We start from the raw sequence: 15,729 nt of genomic DNA, 5'->3' as shown, positions 1-15,729 counted from the left end.
TCGCTCAATAACATATATAGCAGTAACGCACTACTAGATTTTACAATCCGTGTTGCTGCTGCGGGTCTACTCACAAGACATCTTTGTTGAGTCTACTAAGTGGGTCCAGGTGCACAACAGAAGCTGCAGCATCGTTTCACCAGCCGGCTCTGGTACCTTACCTTTCGATACCTACTAGTGGTATCGTGTTCAGGTTCCGCAATAATGTCAAGCGCTCCTTATTACACGAGTGATTCCAGATCCTCGTACGGGGGTGGCAGCTCTCGCGGATATGGTGGAGGTGCCAGTAGGGGCTACGGCTCCGGCCATAGCGGATATCGCGGCTTCGGCGGTTCGTCTCACGGGTACGACAACAGCGGCCTTGGGAGTAAATTGGAGACAATAGATTGGTCCAAGGAGACGCTGGTACCATTCGAAAAAAACTTTTACAATGAACACGACGAAGTGAAATCCATGTCGCCAGCCGACGTGGACCGCATCAGGAAAGAGAAGGAGATCACCATCATTGCGGGAAAGGACGTTCCCAAGCCAGTGACCTCATTTGAGCACACCTCTTTCCCTGACTATATCATCAAAGCTATCGCTGCCGCTGGATTCACATCCCCGACGCCCATCCAGATTCAAGGATGGCCTATAGCTCTCTCGGGAAGGGATGTGATCGGAATCGCCGAAACAGGTTCTGGAAAAACACTTGCATTCTTGTTACCTGCGGTAGTGCATATAAATGCGCAGCATCTACTCAGGCCAGGCGACGGGCCCATCGTACTTGTCCTCGCCCCAACTAGGGAACTGGTGGAGCAAATCCGTCAGCAATGCACGCAGTTTGGAGCGAGTTCACGCATCAAGAGCTCCGTCGCGTACGGCGGTGTCCCAAAGAGGCAGCAGTCGTACGAGCTCAGGCGTGGTGTGGAAATCCTGCTGGCTTGCCCCGGCAGACTAATCGATTTCCTGGAGTCAGGTGTCACCAACCTTAGGCGTGTCACATACCTAGTCCTCGACGAAGCAGATCGCATGCTTGATATGGGTTTCGAGCCCCAGATCAGGAAGATTGTAAGCCAAATCCGTCCCGACAGACAGACTCTCATGTGGTCTGCCACATGGCCCAAAGAGGTACAATCGTTGGCTCACGATCTTTGCCGCGAGGAGCCCGTGCATATCAACATCGGATCGTTGGATCTGAAGACTTGCCACAACGTATCGCAGGAGGTATATGTCATAGACGAACATGAGAAACGCGCGCAACTGAAGAAAATTTTGACTAAAATCTCTGAAGGCACCAAGGTGCTCATCTTCGCTGACACGAAGAAAACCGCCGACTCGCTCACGAGGGAGCTGAGGCTGGACGGATGGCCAGCTCTCAGCATCCACGGCGACAAGAAGCAAGAGGAGCGCAACTGGGTGCTCAACGAATTCAAGAGTGGCAAGCACCCGATCATGGTCGCAACCGACGTCGCCTCTAGAGGTCTGGACGTGCGCGATGTCAAGGTTGTGATCAACTTCGATTTCCCCAATCAAATCGAGGACTACGTACACCGCATCGGACGTACCGGACGTGGAGGGAATAAGGGTAGGCACTTCCTCTACCGAATTAACACACTGCAGGCGCGTCTTATACCTTCCTAACTCCAGACAAAGGCCGTATCGCCAGGGAGCTCGTAAAGCTCATGCGCGAAGCAAACCAAACCATTAGCCCCGAGCTTTCCAAGCTGGCGAACGAGAGGTACGGCGGCGGTGGCGACAATCGCAGGTGGGGTGGATACGGTGGAGGGAACTACGGTTATGGCGGACGCTACGGAGGGGGATATCACAGCACCTCCAACGCTATGCCCATGGGGAGGCGTTATTAGTGTGCTGATGCCATAGCCGTGTTCTGTTAATCGTGTGCTGACACGAATTACTTGGTAAATGCAGAGCAAGTGGCCCACAAGGGTCCGTATTTGTTAAGCTTAAGCATGCCTTCTAATATGTGCGAGCACGTCGTCAACGACACGACTGCGGAATTTTAAATAGCCGACTCTTCGGAGCGCTCATGTACACTCATGTAGCGAACTCTAAACCTTAATGGAAGCAACGTGACACTTTGCGTGTGTGTTGTACAGTGACTGCATACCTTGTTCTTGACGCGACACGTTATTCGGGTGCACCGGCGTCGTATTGCCCTGCATCGGTGGCTGCAATGACACCTCCGCAACGGCAGCTAGTCATCAGCGCAAAATCTGCCTGAGATTTACTGGCAGCTGCGCCAACTGAGCTTCTATGACGTCCAGCGGGTTGCTATGCTGCCCAATTTTTGCCTTTTGAGGTGCGTAGACTTCATTATGATGAGAACCCGCCGCTGGCGAGTTCTTGAAGATGGGAATGCCGAAGCTGCGTGGGAGGATATAATCGCACTGCTTTAGCGAGCCGGCGTTCCTTGTGGAGAACGGCGATGACGGGGACTGATAGTTGCTGTTTTGCGAAAACCGCATTCCGCTGCTCACGTACCCGCCTCGGAGTTTGTCTTGCCATGTCGTGGGCCCGTAGCTCGGTCGTTCATACGAATCGACGTTGGAGCTACATAGACGATGGCGTTGCGGAGCGACGAAACCCAACGAGGAACGCCCCTCCGTGTCATTTGCATGTGGAGGCGAGATCCGCGCTATTGATGGGAGACTATTCATAATTTCTTCAATTTTCTCATCTATGTTTAGCACATCACATTCCTGAGCGCATTTAGCATCCAGTATTGTGACTCGTTTCTCTGCTGCATTTTTGTGAGGTTTGCCGAAAGGTTTCAAAAGGATGCGCGTAGGGCTGTCGGCCACCTTCGAAGCGGGTGCGCCCAAAAGCTCCGTAGGAAATCTGATTGTGGATGCCATGTCGCAATTAAACCTGGTGGTGCCAAATGGGCACACTTTGTTATAGGGTGAGCCGTAGTCAACCTCCCCGTCGTGGTTGCGAGCGATTTGCTTAGACCCCTGATCATGTGGGTCTACATAAAATCCACAAGGCGAAAGATCCAATGTGTGATCCGATTGGCGTGCCAAAGTTGCCTTAGCATGCGCCAATTTAGGGGCTTTCCTTAGGTACCCGGGATACTTGTTAAGCTTGGGGTGGAAGGTGCACTCCGCTGCGTCGCCATCCTCGGCCTCCGCAGATGCGTCGTTTTCGTCCATACACGGAGACCACGAAACGCCAATCACTTGTTTGCGCATGTTGACGACACGGTTGTCGTCGGATTTACCGCTTAGCAGCTTCAGAAGTGTGTTCTTGAAGGCTTGAGGTGATATCAGCAGCTCCGTAAGGTCTCCTGACGTGATAATGTCTTTGCCGATCCCTGCGTCCGCCCATTTTTGCAATATCGCGGCTCCGTTATCCAGGGCATGCTTGCTGTTGTAGGGGCGTGCGGCGCAGGTGAGGAACGGGATCGCAGCTTTAAGGAACTCCTCCTCCACCGCAGGCACCCTGGTAAACTGAGGCAGAAGAAGCAGGTTCAGCTTCAGTGTCTTCTCGTCGGAGATACGGTTTGCCAATCGAGCTACGAGGTCACCGTAGTGCAAACGACGCGAATCGGGCTCCTGGTCGCGGGGAGACGTGGACGGAGCTCGTAGCGTAGCGGCGAAAATTTCGTGCGCTATCTTGTCATACTTGCAGACAGCAGTGGACTTCATTGTGGTGTCAGATTAATTTATATGCTCCGTTGCGGCGGCTTTGGGAAACTGCATTCATGATCGAAAGACGTCAGCCTTCCGAGCTACACATCAGCGATGTGTAAGAGGCTGCCTACCGAACCACGAAACCGTTAATATACAAGTTTCGCCCGTGGCAGAAATTCACGCGTAAGTGAACGAACTACGCCGAACAGCGTGTACTGCCCATCAGTACAATGCACCTACACGCCAGCATATTACACCCGCACGAGCCGCACCAGAAGGCTGGCCATTGGACAGCTCACCGTGGCGCTAATTCAATATACCCTTCATTCGTGGATAACTTATTGAAACACGTTCGTAAATTACAGATTATGGCGGCTACGGGAAAACGAGGAGGCGTTAATGCTCGGCCAGGTCCAGGACCAGGTTGACCAGTGTACGGACGCCGTATCCGGTGCCGCGACCAGTGTTCCTGTCGAACGCCGTTCCGGCTATGTCCCAGTGGATCCACTTGGTCCGTTCCACAAACTCCTTGAGGAATAGCGCGGCCGAGATGGTGGACGCCTTCACTTTGTAGCTGCAGTTGTTAAGATCCGCCACCTTGGACTCAAGGCAGTCGGCGTACTCCTTCGCGAGCGGCATCCTCCACGCTAATTCTCCCGACTTCTCAAGCCTGTATACAGTGTTACGGGGTGCGGTCCAATGATTTGTAATCGGGCACGTTGCATTCGAATAACAATGCAGTAGCACATCACATGGCAATACCGGTTGCACGCGCAAAACTTACGCTTTTACGAAGCTGCTGTTGAGCTCCTCGTTGTTTGCGAAGTAACCGCCGTATTTGAATCCTGCGAACATGTGTATCGTGCTCCATGCAAGCTACCTAGCGCGACGATGCAGCCGCCAGTTAACGTTGCCAAGTCGATAATGTAGTCGACTCCCAACTTCTCCGCGTAGACCAAAGCGTCGGCCAGGGTAAGACGTCCTTCGGCATCCGTGTTTATCACCTGCGGGGCGTTACGATGCTCAAGGTTGTAACTACCTCGATGGTCTTGCCGTTGGAAGCTGTGATTATGTCGCCGGGGCGGTAGGCCTTGGATCCGGCCATGTTCTCACAGGTGGCGCTGATGAAGTGGACCACCACTCCGCTGGGCTTCAACGTGCCAATGGCCTCAGCAGCTGCGAAGACGGCGGACATACCGCCCATGTCGAACTTCATCAGCTCAATTTCGCTCGAGGCGCTCTTAATGTTAAGGCCACCCGAGTCGAACATGATCCCCTTGCCGACAAGAGCGATAGTGGCTTTGGTGGGACCTTCGCCTCGGTACGTAGCGTGCACGAAGACGGGAGGGTAGCGGCTACCCTGGGCGACGGCACAATACGCTCCCATGCCCAAGGCGCGGCAGTCCTCCTCGTACAGCAACTTGACCTCCAAACCGAGTGCCGTGAGCTTGTCCTTGAGGAAACTTGAGACTGACAACGTGTTCGCGTAGTTCGCGGGCGCGGTGACGAGCTCACGGCTCATATGCATGGCCTTCGCAAGCACCTTGCAGCGAAGCGCAAGCGACTCCACATCTTCTATGGCCAAGGTAGCGATGTAGACGCCGTTGAGGTGGTACTCCGTGGTCGTGTCCTTACGGAAACGGCGATCCACGCTGATGTGGTTCAGGAAACCTGTGACCAGGGCCTCGACGAAACCAATGTCAAGCGATCCGAGCACTAAAATGACATTCTTGCACTTGCGATGTGCGGATGTTTGGGCAACCGCCCTCGCCACATTGTACGCGTCGGACACCTTGAAGTCGGCAAACTTTCCGCAGCCCACCAGGGCTTCGGCCAAAAGAGAGCCGTTCTCCCGCGTCGTGAAGAACTCAACCACCTCACTGCCAACTATGTCGAACGACATTATACACCTACCCCATTTTCGCCGAGAACGCAGCACCGGCAACGCCGCGAATGCCAGCCTCGCTGGTGACGAAGGCATTCGGGAACCGGTCGTATTTGTGTATCGAGAACCCCGCAGATCTATCGCCGGGTGGACTTCCAGACGCAAACACCAGGTGGAAAACCTCAACGGGGCCGGCAAGGCCATCGATGGCAGCCGCCGATGGCACACCGTCGGTGTGGAAGATTCCGACGGTGGCGCCGGCCGCCGGCGACTCGGTGCTCGGGAACTTATTAATAACGTCGACAGTACTCATCCTCTTCGCGTAATATTTGACTGTTGGCGGCAGTTTCCCAGGGGGACCCGCCACGCCACGCCAGCGGTGCAGATGGCACAGCGCGATAGCGAACACAGCAGCGATAATACACATTGTGGTTGTAAGCTGTTTTTCGACTCAGAATCTACAAGTGAATTGAAATTCCTCTGTAGTGAAGAGCGAGCTTGATAGACATCACCTGCAAGCGCTGCTCTGCTGGCCACGACTGCATCTCTGCTAGCGTCGCGCGCTGTATGCTGCAAACGAATGGGCACATACGCAATGTACACTCACTTGGTGAGGATTTCCGTGTTCTTCAGCACCTCTTCCACCAAAATCGGCGGCGCAGGCTGAACCTCCTTGATCAGCTGCTCAATGGTAGTAACCATCGCAACTGGTTTCGGGGCCGGCGTGTCAGGCTGCGATTGGGACTGAGCTGCATGCGATGCGCCGGATTCTGCTGCAGTCTGAACAGGTCTCTCTGCCGGCCTGGACTGAGACGCCACGTCCTCCGACTGGCTCTCTGTTGGAGCTGCGCGTGAGGTCGCGTGCCCAGCCGACCTCGAATCCCCGTCTTTGTGCACTTTAGGTCCACGTCGCGATGACTGAACGCTACCTTCTTTCGTCTTACCCTCGCGACGGCGTGAAGAGCCGCCGAGTTTACCGGTTTCCACGTCAGGTGCCGGGGCATCCACCTTTTCGTCCGCAGCCTCGTTGGGCGTCGACGAGCGGTGCCGCTTGGCTGTATGGCGAGTAACCGATTCAGACCTCTCTTCCGTGCTTGAAGCTGCCTCGCTACCAGTTGAAAGTCGCTCCTTGCGATTCAAAGCGGCAATCTGCTGATCAGTCTTGCTCAAGTGCAGCAGCGATTTGTCGCTATTGCCCAGAACGTATTGCGCGTGGATGAGCGCGTAAAGCAGCTGGGGGTTGTTCATCAGTAGCCTCTTCGCGTTGGTTGGGGATTTCTCGAAAAATATCTTGAATGCGGCGAGCGCGTGCGTCAGCTGCGACGTGGTGAGCGTGTGGACCACTGACGCTATCTCCGCAGCGAGGTACGAGTCCACCGTCTGGTGCACGTCAGGCCTCTCGGCTGCGAGGGACTGCGGGGGAAGCGGCTGATGCGGAACCACAAATTGGGCCGCAACCGGCGGCGGGCAGAACTTGACCTGCGACATCATCTCCCCAGCCATTGCTGCCATTTCCAGCTGGTAATCCTCAGCGTCCAGGCCGAGCTGATGAGGTGCTGGCGGTGGCGGGATTGGGACGCCGGGTATGCCCATTGGGGGCATCTGGAAGGCGTACATCGGCGGCACCATGCCCGCCGCTTCGAAAAGGCTCATGTCGTACGGCATCATCGGCGGCATGTCCGGCGGTATCATCGGATTCTGGTGACTTCCCATGGTGGATTTAGACCCCTGTGTCCGAAGCTACTGCTACAAAACGACGCGACAAGGGCGAGCTGAAAGGGCGCACAACGTGGCCCTCAGCAACCAACGGAGGGCTCTTGAAAGCGATTAGCGTACCAGTAACACGATTACACACCTTAGCCTAATTCTCAGCCATCCCTACAGCCAGTAATCGCGGTTGACGGAGGAACTTCCACAAAGCACTAAGCAACTGTCTCCACAGCCTTATTGCGCCCGAGTTTATATCCGATGATATTGCTGAATGAGAATTTTTGAGTGTCTGGATAAAACAGGGAGCGGCTCCCTAGTTCAACGCGCCACTTCCATACGCGCGATGTCGGCTGCCTCACGCGTAAACAGGCCGTCATGAGGCAGTGGGTGTTGACTCCCCGCCTCTTATGTTCGAGTCAGTGTTTTGGTCCAGCAAAGGCGTTATTACGAAATCATACCTGGGACAGATTTCGGCTGTCCGCTGAAATGTAGTCATTTAAACCTCGATAACTCGACATTGCGCCAAAAAGGGGCTGTAGCTCGATGTCACCATTAGCTGGACATAGGTACGCACAAAAACGACGTAATGAGGCAACCATGTGGCAGATACGATTGGTACCAAGATGCCAACAGCCTCTCCATAGTGCTCTACACCAACTCGGTGGTACCGGATAGTGTCAATGTTGCCTGGAGCAACGGCACGCTCAGTATAACTTACACCGTAGCTACGTCTAGCGACGATGGTGTGGCCACAAATGAGTCGAACAGCGGGGAGGCAAACAGGATCGATCTGACCTTGTTCGCACCTATAGCAGATTCCTGTGGCGCCTCTAATGTGTACAATATAGAATGCAGTAAGGTAAGCGCCATGAGTGGAACCCATCCGTGATCGTTGTGAAATTCGATTCTGTGTGTTTAATAAACGCGATAACATGTTTTTGTGAAAAGGGTTGTCACCCTTGGTTCTCTATGCTGCGTATCTGCGAAGCTCATTCAACGCGCAGAACAAAGTCGAGATACGATTGCCTAAGGCTAACAGTACGTGACGATGTTAGTGAACAATTAGATGCGCAGGCGGGTGGTGGCCTGTCCTGGAGAAGAAGCGGGACCTGCAGAGCACCAAACCGCCTACATACAGCAAGGTATGTAAGACGGTTCACCGTACGTAACGCGTGCAACAGGTTGATGAACGCGCCATAGAAGATGAGATCGCAGAATAACAGCACAGTAACAACGAGGAGCAGTTTATGCAGCTACTGCGTGACATGTATGCCAGGGGCGACGATGACACCAGACGCGCCATGGCGAAATCCTTCGTAGGTTTATTTACTGGAATCGAACGACGTGGGACAGAGCACATCTGGAGGTACTGTGCTGTCTACTGACTGGAAGCAAGTGAAGGACTCCATCACGAATAACCACGTTAAGGATTAGGGCGTGCAGCGCACTTTGCCAATATAACCTGTCTGCATCAATAACGTAAATAACACATGTGTGTACATACGAGGCTAACCATATCAAACAAATAAGATATGTTTTCAACGTAGGCGGGATTCCATGGTTACACATTCAGACGCGGTGTGTGGCACAATTAAAAGAGCGTAGTCTAGTGCCGTCATCTGCCGTCTATGCGCGAAACGTATTATTTGTTGAATGGTGTGGATTGGATAGGGTTCTACTACGAGCAACTGATGGATAGTGTTGGTGTCTACCTGGCGACGTCGGACTGACATTGATGTCGTTTACACATTCGCCTCTGATGCATCATGAAGGCGTTGATCTGCATACTATCAATCCTTCACATGCTGAAATACACATCGGCTATACACAAGCAGGTAAGAAATTGAAATCTTAGTTTCGTAGGCGTTAAATTTAGCGTTGATGCATCCACTATATGATCTCTGCTCGTTCACTTCGTTGACTGATGTATTCACAGCGAGATGAGTCCACGCGCCTTGCCGATGACTCCAACTTGGAGGTGGGAGATTCGATGGGTGGCATGGCCTCCACAGCCACAATGAACCTGGATCCCGATGACCCAAACATTCTCCCTGACGCCCATAATATAGGGCACAACCTGGTGAATAAGCTTGAAGAACGCGCTGTTGAAATCGCAGACAAGATTGCGAAGCGTATGTGACGAGAAGTGCGTATCACATGCCGAACAGATAGACATACGGAGAGTGACAAGGAGAAAAAGGAGGCTGATGCCAAGCACGACCAAACACTATTCCTCTGCCAACGCGATTACAGCCAGCCATGCCCACTGGTGAGTGCAACATATTACTGTATACGCCTGAATGTACAAACGTGCATCACTGCTGCTATATGTAAAGCAAATCGTATATAACAAGACGTGCGTTGCATTCCCTGGCTCTGAAGCACCGTTATATTTTTCAATTTCCTCAAATCATAGCATACGCTATACACTTCTAATACTTGATGTGACGTGACGTGATGTTATGTTATATGTAATGGTTGTAGAGTGGATAGTGGATAGTGGTTGAGGATACATGGGTCTTCAGGGTTTCAAGCACGTCGCAACTGAGGACGGAAAGCATAAGTGCATATTCCCCGCATCCTATACAGGTTAGTGCCTCTCAATGTATCACGTTACGTGGCTATGCTACGCTCATAGTTCATGAAGCAGGCGTATTATGCATGCACTGGTGACTACCTGATCACTGCTGTGAACTGTCATTTACTTGCCATCACACTACATGATATACCCACTGGACAATGTACAGGACCTTGCCTGGGGCAAGAGCTTGTATATCGCCTGATGCCCGAAGAAGAGAAACTCAGCTGGGCGCTGGACTGCCTGGCAAACTGGCCCTGCGTGCAGTGCACCAGGCGCTACTCCGACCTGTGCCCGGAAAAGTGGGAGCTTGACACGCAGGAAATCGCGACCAAGGGATTGTGCAAAGCAAAAGATGAGTATCAGGGTCCTTGCAAGGACGAGAAGCACGCATTCATCAATTACAACATCGGCATGCAGAAGCAGTGGTCGCACCGGTGCCAGGCATGGTGGCCGTGCGACAACAGCTCGAGACCTGGGCAAACCCCCGACGCCGACATGCCCATCACAATGGCAGCTACTGCGTATCGCATGGGTCTGTAGAACCCCACACAACAGAGCCACGTTGCCGGGCGGCGCTTCAAAGCCGGCCACCCACTCCAGAAGACTAATGCAATGATAGTGAACTTTGGTTGTACAGTTATAAACAAAAGTATTAATACACGGTGCATCAAATGGCTATTTGATTCGTACTCAGTCAGCTGCAGTACCGTAGCGGGGAAAGTCAGTACCACCGCATTGCAATGATCCTCACAAGACTATCAAGTCTGCGTTTTCACAATGTCCGCCAGCCCGTCGACCATCTTGGGAGTCGCCGTTACGGTGGTGGGCATCAACGAAGTGCGCATCTTGCTCTTGCGAGCAGCGACCTGCTCCTGCTTTCGGCGCTCGGCCATGACCATCCGGCGCTCCTTCTCTATGGCTTCGAGTCGAGCCTTGCGGGCCACCTCTACATTTTTCGCGAAGCCCCAAATGTGGCGGAACAACTCGTCCACGCGCACCTTCTCGACCTCCTTGTCGGGGTAACCCATGTACTTCGCCGTCTCCCGGAACATGAGCATCACCTCCTTCTGCTGCTCCTGCACATACGACACCTTGGGCTCCGCGTCCTTCAGGAAGTCGCGCATAATGGGCACGAACTCGTCGTTGGCGTCGCGGAGGCGTTCCACCGCGGCGATTGAGTTGTTGACCTTCTGCATGTCGTTCTTGAACTTGCTGATGTTTGCCTCCAGGGCGACCGTGTCGATCTTGGAACACTCCTCGCACGGGCGCAGCTCGTTGTAAATTTCCAGCATGGTCTCATCATCCTTCGCCACGATGTCGCAAATGTACTGCAGCAACGTCTTGACCGGCTTGGTGGTCGTGCGGAACTCGTTCAGCTTGGCGAACGTGGTGGGCTTGAAACCCTCCGCATTACCCTTCTTCGCGTCGCCCTCGTTAAGCGTGTTACCGATCTTCAGGATGACGTTGGACAGCACGTTCAACTTGATGCTTGACATGACCGCCTCGCAGCCGTCCATTATGCGCTCCAGAGGCGTGATGATCTCCTGGAAGTGCTCCTTGAAGGTCAGCGCGACGTGGTGCGAATCCAGCCTCTGCTTCAGCAGCGGGATCGTGGAGATAACGGCAACAAACTGCTCAGGCCGGTCCACCAGGTTCATGTCGCCTCCCGACTTCACATACTCCTGGACTATGTTTGCCTCCTCGGGGGTGGGCAACAGGGTCATGAGGCCCTCGGTGGCCTCTATGTTCAGCACAGCGGGATCCAAACCTAGCACCGCATCCTTAAGCTCCTTGAACGTGTACTTGGAGAACTTCGACAGACCGATGTTCATATTGTAGGCTCGCTTGGAGTCGGGCAGCAGATTGAGAACCTTGGGCTTCGACACAACGGCCACACGGGCCTTGGGCACCGCCTTGGCGAACGTCGCCTCGATCTCGGGTTTCTCCACGGTGGGCATGCCCTTTGGACACGCGAAAAGCGTGCCCTGGGCGTCCTCGCCGAAAATGGGGTCCCAGAAAAAGCGACGGACCTTAGAGTTGTCGACCATCGACGAAGGCCCTCCCTTGCCTTTACTCTTCGTCGGGAGGCCTTTCTTCATGCCCGGCGGAGCTAGGCCCTTGGGCGCCCCCTTCTTCATGGGCGGCGCGCCTTTTTTAGTCGCGGGCGCTTCCTTCTTCAAGATCGGGACAACCTTCGGCATACCCGCGGCACCTGCCTTTGCCGCAGCGTCTTTCTCGGCGGCGGCCGCTTCTGCTTCCTCCTTCGCTTTCCTCTCCAGCTCCTCAGCCTGCTTACGAAGGTTGGCGAGCACGGACGGCGGCAGGCCCATGCCCAAACCGGAGGACAAGGCATCTTCTCCGCCGGCCAACGACTGCATCGCCTTGTTACCTATCAAATCACTGAACCCAAGGTCGTGAAGACCCTCGCCCGCCAGCAGTTTCCGATACGCGGCGATCTGAGCCTCCTTCGACGCCTCCGAGGAATCGTCCTTCTTCTCGGTGGCAACCGAATATTTCTCCAGCAGCTCCATTGAAAGGCATGACTTGGCCAACGTCAACGACATCATGTCGATCTGCCATGGCACGATGGCCAGCGGGCGACCGTTCTCACCCAGCAGCATGCACCGAAGCGACGTGTCATCGTCCTTGTGGGAGCAGATACCCCGCACCAAGCTGAGGATGTCCATTGGCAGGGGATCATGGATCGATTTCAGGTCCAGTGGTAGCTTGTCGTTTCGAGGGGGCATAGCCACTACGGACGCCCTCGCAGTGGGATCTTCACGCAGAGTTGGAGAGGGCATGAAAACCTCTTCATCATCCAGGTCAGAGAGACTAGTGTCGGCGTCGCTGTCTAACAGCGACGAAGGGGGCGACGCGCCAGTTACAGGCGCCGCCTGCTTTACCATTGCCATGCCGCCGGCGCCGGGCGCCTTCACTTGGTTCGGCTTCACCATTATCTTCGCCAGGTTTCCAATCTTCGCGAGGAACTTCGCGTTGCGGTTGTTCGCATTGGTGTCCAGTTTCTTGGAAAACAAATCGCCTAGCCGCATTGAACGCTGTTCGACCAGTGGCAGAGTTGAGGGGGCGGGGTCTTCTGTTTTCGATCCCTCGCCCTGCGATATTGCGCCTTTCGGTGCCTCCTTCTTGGGAACCGGTGAGCTCTTAGGCGGAGCTGCATCATCCGGTCTCGGGCTTCCCAGGGTCTTAATTATCTTCGGCTGTACTATTTTGGGCATGCCCTTGAGAAGTCCTTTCTTAGGAGCAATGGCCGGGGGCGGTGCAGTCTTCTTCTCCGCACCTGCAGCAGCAGCTGCAGCGGCAACATCGCCCTTTGGTTTCAAAGGAAGTTTTTTCGCCACAACAATAGAGGGTTTAGATACACCCTTGGGAGCGAGTTTTTTGGGGGGGCCTTCCTTGGGCGCAGAGACGGCGTCACCGCGCTTCGGAGGAAGCAGAGGCTTCACCTTAACCAGAGGCACCGTATGCTTAGGTTCCTTCGGATCGCTGTCCCGGGTTGCTCCGCTTGAAGTGGGATCCAAAGTGCCAGTCGTGTTCGAATCACGCCGTTTGACACCTTCAGTAGTTGGAGGCGAGGGCTCCACGTTGAAGTCGCGTATCGTCTTGGCCCGCTTGAACGCGTGGAAGAGACCCGGGTTGGGCACGAAAATGGGCTTGCTGTAGAAACCCATGACGGGCTTACCGTCCTCCATGATGGGGATGAAAAGCAGCACATCGGCAGACAACTTAGGGTCGCCGCCCACCACGTCGCCGTCCGCGGTGACCGACGGCGGGCGGAAGTCCCACTCCAGCAGAAGGTCAGACGCATCCTTGTTGCACTCCATCACGGGCTGGCTGTCGTTCAAAATCAGCCGGCCGCGAGCCATGCGCGGGATGTTTATGATGGGCAGGCGCTTGTACGCGTACTGAATGGATATCTGACGCGAGAGCTCAATGACCTCCTTGCGTGGGATGATGCATTCGTGCGTCTGCAGTATGCTCGCCGTGGGTATGCGGAAGTGCTTCGTCTTGTTCGCGTACAGCGATTGGATGCGGCATACCTCGATGCCGGGGGCCCCGCGCGGGGCCCTCTTGGAGGGGTGGCCCATCTCGGCACCCAGCGCCTTCACGCGCGCATATATTTTCTCCGTGCTCTCGGGTAACGACTTGCCCTTCTCAGCGCCGGCACCTGGGTCCGGGGCCACCCTGATATCGCGGTCAAGGTCCTCCAGCAAATGCTTCACCGCAACGGTCAGCGGATGCGTCGTGCCCAGAGTGTCGCAACGCGTCGTGTACACTTCGCGGTATATGGACGCGGCGGCGTGGAAGTTTCCCAGCATGTGCTGGCAGCAGCCCAACGAGAGGAATATGTCCTGCACCTCGGGATGCTCCCGGTCCTGAAAGATGCGCATCTTCATGTCGATGGCGATGAGCAGGTTGTGCAGAGCGTCGAGGGGGTTGCCCACCATCCGATACAGCATGCCCACGTTGCAGTACCCCTCCGCCACACGCGGGTCGGGCGTCTCGCTGGTGTAGTCGCCGAAGTGCTTCTTCTGAATCTCCAGCGCCTTCACGGCCAGCGGCAGAGCCTTCATGTGCTGCCGGCTGCGCAGAAGGTACACGCACACGCTGTTGATGGCCTCGCTGAGCCCGACGCTGTCGCCGCCAAACTCGCGCTCGCACAGCATCAGGTACTTGGAGAAAAATATCTCCGCATCCTCGTGGAGGTCGTACATCGTCAGGATCTCGGCCAGCGTGAACACGATGTTGGGGAAGACCTTCGGGTCGCAGTTTATCACGGCCTTGCGCTCAGTGGGCTGCGGCGCAGCGCGGTCGCCAGCCGCAGCGGGCTTCACTAGGTGCAGAATGGTCTGCTCAACCAGGAACCGGAACTCGATCAGGTGGGTTCGGCCCGCGTCGAACTGCCCAACGTGAGCGTAGCACTTGCTCAGAATTAAAAGCTCCATCGCCATCTCGCCGCTCAGAGGCGTCTTGGCGATGTCCATGTGGAACTTCTTCGCCAGCAGCAGCGAGTAGTGCGCCTGCAGCAACGCCTCAGCGAAGTTCTCCCCCGAGAGGTTCTTCAGCGCCATCTTGCGCAGCTGCATGCGAGTTGCCAACGCCTCGCGGTACACCATAGCACTGCAGTTGGTGTCCAACTTGCGCAGAATAGCCGCGGCCTCGACGACCTTGTCGCTGGAGCCGAACTTGCCGCACGACTCCAGGAACGCCTTGCCGACCATGTTATCGCGTTCCTTGTCGGTTTGCGTCGCTCTGCGGCGCTTCTCGAGGTCGATGCGCACAGACATGCCCAGCGCATACGGCGATATGTTGCCGGAGCTGCTCATCGGCAGCTCGGAGACCTTGGACCGCACTGTAAGGTTGTCCATGGCTCCGAGCTCCGCCTCGGTCAGGCTCTCATAGTCGACGTACTCCATAGTGCCAACGGGACCAGTCAGCACAGCGAAGGTGGAAAAGACACGTTCGCCGCCGCGTTTGATAAGACGGAAGCACTAAACATGTGTCGCCGTACAGCAGACACCCGTTCGCCAATTTCACTCCATACCGCACGAATCCAGCGCACGTCAGCGGCGCATTGTGTCCAATCAAGCAGAACGCCTAACGGCAGCTACACACCTGCGAATCTCCGAGCCCGCGCTGAACCGGCCTGAATATGTGCTCCTTCGATGTGTTGCCAAAATAAATTTTAGATGGCACACGGGTTATATATATTCCCAAACGAGGCGGTTTGCATGGCCAATGGCGGCGAAAAACGTAGAAGCGACCGGCGATATCACCCTGAGACCCGCAGCTGCGGAAAAAGTTACCTCGGCAAGCCCCAGATGCTGACAATGATAACGTCAGTGATATAAACAGCCGCTCGCCAGTGTGTAATATTACGCGCGGGATATGTGATGCAA

At 55.0% G+C, this 15,729-nt stretch overlaps 7 protein-coding genes across 7 annotated transcripts; 3 read left to right on the top strand and 4 right to left on the bottom strand.

Moving 5' to 3' along the window:
• Positions 1-204: 204 nt before the first annotated feature.
• On the top strand, positions 205-1,847 carry BBBOND_0204830 (p68-like protein, putative; the record flags this gene model as incomplete). Its single annotated transcript, XM_012912057.1, has 2 exons — positions 205-1,567; positions 1,603-1,847. 2 exons carry the CDS (start codon positions 205-207, stop codon positions 1,845-1,847), a joined length of 1,608 nt encoding a protein of 535 aa, XP_012767511.1.
• Positions 1,848-2,204: 357 nt separating this feature from the next.
• On the bottom strand, positions 2,205-3,650 carry BBBOND_0204820 (hypothetical protein, conserved; the record flags this gene model as incomplete). Its single annotated transcript, XM_012912056.1, has 1 exon — positions 2,205-3,650. The coding sequence occupies one exon, from the start codon at positions 3,648-3,650 to the stop codon at positions 2,205-2,207; it is 1,446 nt and encodes a 481-aa protein (XP_012767510.1).
• Positions 3,651-4,031: 381 nt separating this feature from the next.
• On the bottom strand, positions 4,032-5,833 carry BBBOND_0204810 (leucine aminopeptidase, putative; the record flags this gene model as incomplete). Its single annotated transcript, XM_012912055.1, has 5 exons — positions 4,032-4,305; positions 4,420-4,480; positions 4,516-4,639; positions 4,675-5,515; positions 5,550-5,833. The coding sequence occupies 5 exons, from the start codon at positions 5,831-5,833 to the stop codon at positions 4,032-4,034; spliced, it is 1,584 nt and encodes a 527-aa protein (XP_012767509.1).
• A 145-nt stretch (positions 5,834-5,978) lies between these two features.
• On the bottom strand, positions 5,979-7,233 carry BBBOND_0204800 (hypothetical protein, conserved; the record flags this gene model as incomplete). Its single annotated transcript, XM_012912054.1, has 2 exons — positions 5,979-6,090; positions 6,128-7,233. 2 exons carry the CDS (start codon positions 7,231-7,233, stop codon positions 5,979-5,981), a joined length of 1,218 nt encoding a protein of 405 aa, XP_012767508.1.
• Positions 7,234-7,816: 583 nt separating this feature from the next.
• Positions 7,817-8,615, top strand: BBBOND_0204790 (hypothetical protein; the record flags this gene model as incomplete). Its single annotated transcript, XM_012912053.1, has 4 exons — positions 7,817-8,089; positions 8,235-8,268; positions 8,305-8,372; positions 8,484-8,615. 4 exons carry the CDS (start codon positions 7,817-7,819, stop codon positions 8,613-8,615), a joined length of 507 nt encoding a protein of 168 aa, XP_012767507.1.
• A 417-nt stretch (positions 8,616-9,032) lies between these two features.
• BBBOND_0204780 (Plasmodium falciparum CPW-WPC domain containing protein, putative) lies at positions 9,033-10,351 on the top strand (the record flags this gene model as incomplete). The annotated part of the gene is made up of 5 exons (XM_012912052.1): positions 9,033-9,065; positions 9,167-9,362; positions 9,399-9,499; positions 9,756-9,819; positions 9,978-10,351. 5 exons carry the CDS (start codon positions 9,033-9,035, stop codon positions 10,349-10,351), a joined length of 768 nt encoding a protein of 255 aa, XP_012767506.1.
• Positions 10,352-10,569: 218 nt separating this feature from the next.
• BBBOND_0204770 (formin homology 2 domain containing protein, putative) lies at positions 10,570-15,246 on the bottom strand (the record flags this gene model as incomplete). The annotated part of the gene is made up of 1 exon (XM_012912051.1): positions 10,570-15,246. One exon carries the CDS (start codon positions 15,244-15,246, stop codon positions 10,570-10,572), a length of 4,677 nt encoding a protein of 1,558 aa, XP_012767505.1.
• Positions 15,247-15,729: the final 483 nt, after the last annotated feature.

This window comes from Babesia bigemina (assembly GCF_000981445.1).
Source record: "Babesia bigemina genome assembly Bbig001, chromosome : II".
Taxonomy (NCBI): Eukaryota; Apicomplexa; class Aconoidasida; order Piroplasmida; family Babesiidae; genus Babesia; species Babesia bigemina.
Note: the sequence above shows the minus strand (reverse complement) of the source record. Positions and strands in the feature narration are given on the sequence as shown.